The sequence below is a fragment of the Gavialis gangeticus genome, unplaced genomic scaffold (assembly GCF_001723915.1).
Source record: "Gavialis gangeticus isolate Ggan-Ray unplaced genomic scaffold, GavGan_comp1, whole genome shotgun sequence".
Taxonomy (NCBI): Eukaryota; Metazoa; Chordata; order Crocodylia; family Gavialidae; genus Gavialis; species Gavialis gangeticus.
Window position 1 is genome coordinate 256,570,438 of NW_017729032.1, and position 7,179 is coordinate 256,577,616.

The following is a 7,179-nucleotide window of genomic DNA, read 5'->3' on the forward strand; positions in this document are numbered from 1 at the left end:
TGATTTTTAGTATATACATTTGTCTGTCTTTTCTGGGTCCATGGTGGCAAACCCCCTTCCCAAAAGGAGTATTTCTGGGGGCAAGGGGAGAGATGTCCAGTGGCAAAGGTCAGGGGCTAGGGGGTGGGACTTCAGGTCCCAAGATGGCAACCAGGAGGCAGGGCATATATGTCAAGGGGAGGGGCTACTCTTGCAAACCTCAACATCTCACCAAAACTCATTAAGTAGCCCTCCACCCAAAATAATTGCCCACCCCTACATTAATGGAACTCTATGGCCTTCAGTATTACCCTCAGCCTCATCTTCTGGTCCTGTCATATCTCAACAATACAAAAGAGTATATAGTTTCAGTTTAAGTTCTCCTTCATTGGAAGTGGCTGTTAGTACATGTAGCAAACTTTTAACTTGAACTAAAATTTTCATCTGGTGCTCTCATATGGAAATGTTTATCTTTTACTGGAGCTTCAATGAAGATTTAAACTTCAGTGAAAACTGACAACTATCCACCAGATAGTTGAAAGCCAAACTGACAGCAAATGAAACTAGTTCAACCAAATCACAACTGGGTGCAAATCATGGAACCAGCAGCCCTTTACCAGCCTACAAAAAGGAAAAAAGTCGATTTTTCACCATGGATTTTTAGGTACCAAAAGCTAGTATAAGGTCCCCCACCCCACTTTCATTCTTTCATGTAAAAAAAAATAGTATTAGTAATGCTATTTGAGGAATCCCACATTGACTAATTACATACACAACTAAGTTCTGCCTCCTGCGTGATAAGGAATCTTATTTTCTGAAGTATGTAACATCCAACTTACCCTGAAGCAAAACAGTTTAAGTATATTTTAAACTGTCTTTAAAACACATGGATGTCAGAATTATGGTAGCTCACAACTCTAGACAAAAGTTAAAACAATATTGTACTGAGAACAGTCATTAAGTTGTTAGAAGTAAGTAAAGCCAGCTTCAATAGTTGTATACTGCAGATATCCAACATTATTCAGCTGACATTGTCAGGAACTATAAAAAACAGCATGCTACTTCAAGCAGGACAGCTTAAGTTAGTATTTATTTGTTCATTTCATTAAAAAAAATAAAACATACTTGTTTACCTACCTGAAGAATGATTTCTTTCTGAGACACAGAGAGAGCTCTTTCTTCATATGAAGGTGGTGGTTTGTGTGTGGGAGGAAGATCAATCCTACATTAAACAGTGAGAGACATTTGACACTAAAGTTAATTCCATATTTTTAATAGCAACAGAAAGTAAAACATTAAAAAGATTCTGGACAAATTTCAACTTTTTGTATTATTAAATCACCATTGATTGTTACATTAAAATAAAGTTATGTGCCCTAAACTCACCGACAACAAATCAGCTGTGCAGCCTTTTGATGAGTGTTTATTTACTGAGTAATCTTCTGTACAGGAATAAGAGCAATATTTCATATAGCATATACCAAAATTAGTTTACTGGTTCTGAGTAATGTCCCAGACCTTAACTGGCACTTGCTGAAAGATTTTACCTAAACTAATTATTTTAATCTTATGAGGCTTAATGATTGTAATTTTCAATTTCAAAAACCCTAAAAGTGACATTGCTTGCTTTTAGATATTACCTTTTCTGCTCGCTTTTTTGGGAACCTTCACAAAAAAGAAAACAGAAGACTTTTGCTTAGAGGAGAAACGTGAAATTTTACAGGTGTTCAGCATTCTCCTCAACTACAGAAATGGAGAAGTGAATGGAAAATTGGAGTTCTTTATGTCCAAATTTAAAAATGTATACCAAGAAGAAAAAATCTATAGCATGTTTTATAACTGAAGAAACTTCATTTTCAGTTAGGCTTGAGGTGACCAAACTACAATGATTTTGTTCAGGTACTTACATTATAAAAAACTCAAGCTGCTTTGTTTTCCATAGTGACTTATAGTAACTTTTGTTACTCTTTTATCATACCTCTAAGTTCCAGCTTGCAGTCTTAATTTATTTTCACTTCAGATGCAGGTAACTCCGCAAGCTTACCAGAGGCTTGAATTTCATTTTCTCTTGAATTCTATTTCTACTCTTAAAAACAACAGATTGCCCAGATGCAGAGTTAGAGTCAGTAACAATGGGTGCATACAGTGACAATGTTACGGTGCTGTGCTTTAGTACTTCCTTGTGGAAGTACTAAAGTATGGCATAGTGCAGGTGGTTACTGTGCCATGCATGTAGTGCCTGGTCAGATTTTCACCACTATGTCACCATAGTGGGACACTATACTGAGGGAGTGTGCCGATACAGCAATTGCTACATGGCTGTAGTGCGCTGTGTAGATGCGCCCAAATAACATGTAATTTAGGATGATAGGAATCTGACTAGTAATTCAGCTGTATTAATATTTTGAAAAAAATTCCTTTTCAACCAGGCCGGTACTCAGCATTTACTGAAACATTTTAAAAGGTGATATTAATCATGCAAATGATTCTGAAAATTACAATCCTCTCTCATCCATCAATTCAAGCATTTTGGGATTATCATCTGGATATTACGAATTATGCCAACCTGAAATTAAATTTGTAATCTCCCAAACTCACATATGGGGCATTATAGTGCTTCAACTGTAACATACAGCAGCTGAAAGGCTTAAAGTGTTTTAGCTTTTGATTTGACATACTTCAATAAAACATCTCAACTTAATTCCAGTTTATGTCCAGATAAATAATTCAATTCTCTTTACATGGATAACTCCCTTAACATAAAGGAGTACAAGATTACATGAATAGCTACATATTTAAGCCACATTGGGTGCCTCTACACGTGAAATTAAGACAAAGCAATAAACTCAGGGGCTGTTTGAGCTGGACTAAATTACTCCCAAGCACAGCATCTATACTTATGCCCAGGTTTAGCCATGGTGGAGCAAGTCCAGGCTGGCAGGGGGTAACAGGGAGTCAGCCTCAGGCAGTGGAGAGGCTGGCTGGGGCATGAGGGTGCTGAACCCTGCGGAGTTGTGTAGCTAGGCAGCAGGCAGGAGTTTCGCTCTTGCCTGGTCACTGTTTACACACGTGTTTTAGTACAGTACATTACTTTACCATCAGACAGTAGTGTCTTATGGTGCAGTCCATTAGTTTACAGAGGCCTAATACCAGAGGACATGTAGATGGTGACGCTTTACTGCAGAGTAGACTAATTAGCTCCAGAGTAAAGTGCACATGTAGATGCAACCATTGAATAACTGAGAACCTTGACCTTATTTTTTGTTGACTTAAAAGTAGTATCTTTGAAAAGTATTATAAGGTGCAACTAAAAACAAGGTAAGAGTCAGAAAGGCGGAAAGATTATCATTAACTTGATTTAATAGGTACTGTTCTCATTTCTGCACAAGTGTTAGACTCCAACTGCTTGATCACAGACTTTTTGCCTTTGCAACAGTCAGTAAGCCACCTTGCTCATACCCCATACTAAGGGAATCCTACTTCTTTCAGAGACCTATATTACATTTGTCTGAAGAGAAGAAAATAGATACCTGAGGCACACTGTATGTCAATAATGAATCTCAAAGAACTTGAGATAGATAACTTGTCTCCATTATCAAGTAAATGCCCATATGAACAGTCCCACTTGTAGGCAACTCTGAAATAGTACCCCAGAACACAGAGACAAGTCTTAATTTCCTAGGTAAAACTATAGGGCCTCCATACTGAAAGCAACAGTGGCCTTGAAATGTCCAACAGTATAATGCCCAGTTCTAGCATCTATCAAGCTTCACATGTGGAAACAGTCCAACAGCCAGTTAGATAAACTGAGCTGTATTCCCTACAGATTTTGATCTCTCAGCTAGAGAAACCCTGGAAGATTTGTCCAAAGGGCTTGGTCTTTAGCCTAGTTTGCATGAGTCAGATTTTTGTTTAAAGAGTACAATGAGGTCTCCATTCAGGAGGTTTTGTAAAGAAGGCTGATAAATTAATCCACGAGGTGGAAAACTGATCACTTGAAGGACAAACATTGGGTGGGTTTTGAGTAGCGATCTCTGGAATTCACACCAGAAGTACATAGCACAGTACCACCTTCTTTCATCTTACGAGTTTCCCCCACTCACCACCCACACCTGATGGCCAGGAGGTGAAAGTTACAGCTGTTGTTTCAGACGCAGGGGGTGAGAGATGGGGCCCCTCTGCCAATCAGCATCAGGGGAGGCGCATGGGGGAAATTCCAAGGTTAAAGAAGCTGTCATGCTGTGCACTTGCATCGCAAATTCCAGAGATTCCTAGTTCTAAGGTATACCTGCCATGACCTCAGTGGTTTAATTAAATTTATAGTTCCCATTGGGGAACTGGGTTTCTTAGATGGGCCTTTGAAGGATGTTAGGTGAAAACCCACACTGGCTGCCTATAGCAGAAACAAAGGCTGAAACAGTTAAACATGACAAATTGCCTAGCAAGTCCTGGAAATGCTTTCAAGCAAGAAGATCCTTGCCTCACACAGTAGAAAAACTGGTCCAATTTGCTAGGTTACCATGCCTAGATGAATCCTTTCCTCTATTGATGAGCATCTTTGGTCTTCTCTACCGCATCAAGAACAAAGAGGGAAATGAAAATGGAGGTGGGAGTTGATGACACTTGTTTAAGTGCTGGTATCAAATAGGCTTCATAGTTGTAAAATGGCAAAGGTGAAAGCTGGTATGTCACATTACCCAACCACACCAGCAGCATGAGGAAGGATGAGTGTGACAGATGGTTATTGGTTTTCATATTTTTTCAGTTCTTCCTGGGTAGCTCAAGTGCACAGCAGCCATTCTCCTGAAAGATACGGCTATTTTTTTTCCATCTGTACAAATGCAAAAACGCTCAGAACAGTGTGTGTGTGGGGGGGGGGTTAGACATTTTTGTTATGTAAAGGTTTTGTTGCCTACGGAGCCAAAGACTCCATGAACTTAAAACGGTAAATCTCCAACAAGATCTTATAGCTCTTAGGTGCAACAGGAGGTAGGGCTGACTTGCACCTTACCAATACTGCTAAAACAAAATGTCAGAGGCTAGGGACAGACATTCAAAAAGCCTGATCCTGAATTGATTCAATCTTTGCAGGTTAGTCTAACCTGGCTAGGCTGAACTGGACAGACATTCTTTCTGGACTGAGGAAATTCAGGCACATGCCTGCAGTGGCTCAGGCTAGAAGCCAGGGGCACTAGAACAGCCTCCTCCCTTCCTTTCTGCAGGGAGCTAAACTGAGCTGAAGGGGACATGGCCAGGCCCCTGCATGATACTCTCATTAGGGAGGTCTGCCTGCATGGTTGCAGGCTTTTCCCTGTTGGCTGCTCAAGGGGCAGGAGTGTTGCCAGCTCCCAGCCCCAGGCTAGCACTCCGAGGCAAGCAGGGGTGTGCAGTGCATGCATTTGTTGATGATACGGAGCTTTTCAATCTGTCCCTGCTTTGTCATATTGTCTGCAGCAAAACTGACAGACAAGCAAGCCAGCCCAGGGGGTGGGGCTGATAGCAATCTTTATCACCTGATTAGCAAAACAATAGCCTTTCTCCACATTACTTCAAATGTCTTAAACAGCTTACCAGCTGACCCAATTAGCTACAAAAGCCTCAAGTGGTCATTGTTCTGTCTGCTTAACCCAGTGAAGTTAGAGACACACACCTCTCTTGGCATTAGCTAGCGTACCACATACTGGCTACAGCCCTGCTGTGGCAGAGAGGAGGAGGAGGGGATCTCTTCTTAAGCAGCAAATGGTGAGAGGGGGAGATAGGGGCACACAGGGAAGCCAGCAGACCCTGCTGTATCTACAAGTCTGTACTGAGCTCCAGCCAGGGAGCAGAGGGGAAGGGCCAGCCCTGCTGTGAAGCAGAAAGCCCTGTCCAGCCTACAGAGCATGCTGGGAGTGTCTGGTTTATCTTAAACCAGTAAGGGGTCTGGGACAGACATTGCATAAAACCAGTTTGAGCCAAATCAGTTTAGTCTGATACTACATTCAACCAGGTTTACCTCAACCTGGTTACATCCAATTTTCAAACTGGTTTATGTGCACTGAACATCTGATCTGTTATAAGTTTAAACCAGTTTCTGATCACTTAAACCAGTTTGTGTGTAATGCCTGTTCCTAGCCAGAGTGCTCAAGATTTAAAAGAACCACCACAACTGAGGGTAGACAATTTCTCAGGACAATTCTTTTCATACTGTTTGTAGGTTACCCTCTACAGCTACTTTTGCCATCCTCACCAAAACAACTGAAAAACAGCAAGTTTAAGTAAATGATATATACTTTATCTAATTTCTAGCAGTGTCACTGTTTAGTGACTCTGCTATAATTCACATTGAATCCAACTCCTCAGCAAGTTTGTCTTCCCACAAGTAGTTTATACCCTTTGTTTTGATTACTATACCATACTTTATTTATTTTTCTACATTGATTGGATTTTGCTGAAATTTTTAGCAGTTTTTTTCAAAAGCCAAAGTTCCCTCATAAAGGGAGTGCTCCTTGTCACTAAGTGAATTATGTTTCTCCAGGCAACTATACCCATCATTGAGAGAGTCTTAATCTATCAGAAAATAACCCTTCAGCCTCATTTTAAAATTCTGTCAACAAAGCTATCAGACTCCTGCTGAAGAGTAAAGTATATGAAGCTATATGGAATGCTAATAACAACCGATTATCACTTAAATTTTAATTCTGGAGTTAGAAATAAATAGCCCATCTTCATTTGAACCTAAACATTTTTTGATGACAAGGAAATAACTTTAGAACCTGGCCATAAAATGTTTGATTTAGGCTCTCTTATTATTCTACCTGCTAAACTTAGCATTTGTTACAGTTTTTTGGGTGTTTTTAAATCATGCTTATCACCATATACCACAATAATATTAGCCTTATGCCCAAGAGAAAGACTGATTGTATGTGTGTGCGCGCGCGCATTAGAGGTGCGCCGATACATTGGTCCGATATCAGATCGGTACAAAGAAAATTTGCTGCATCACGTATCGGTCCAGTGGGGCTGATAATTCAGTCAATAAATGCTTGTGTTGCGCAGCTGCAGCGCAGCACTCAAGCAGCGAGGAGCAGAGCCAGCAGTGTGGAGACTTGCCTCCAGCTGGTCATTCTGGTGTGGTGGAAAGGGAGGCAGGAGAGAAGGCATGTGGATCAACACCCCCATGGTGAGGGAGCAGGCAGGGTGGCGGGGTGGGGGGCAGAG

General features: G+C 40.9%; 1 protein-coding gene across 1 annotated transcript in view; it reads right to left on the bottom strand.

The window, feature by feature from the left end:
• LOC109302355 (nectin-3-like) overlaps window positions 1–7,179 on the bottom strand; it is a gene marked incomplete at its 5' end in the record, with an annotated part of 185,294 nt that overhangs the window by 35,357 nt on the left and 142,758 nt on the right. Inside the window, one exon of the mRNA XM_019523914.1 lies at window positions 1,117–1,201. Within this exon, the coding sequence (XP_019379459.1) occupies window positions 1,117–1,201 (85 nt within the window). The remainder of the gene's footprint in view (window positions 1–1,116; window positions 1,202–7,179) is intronic.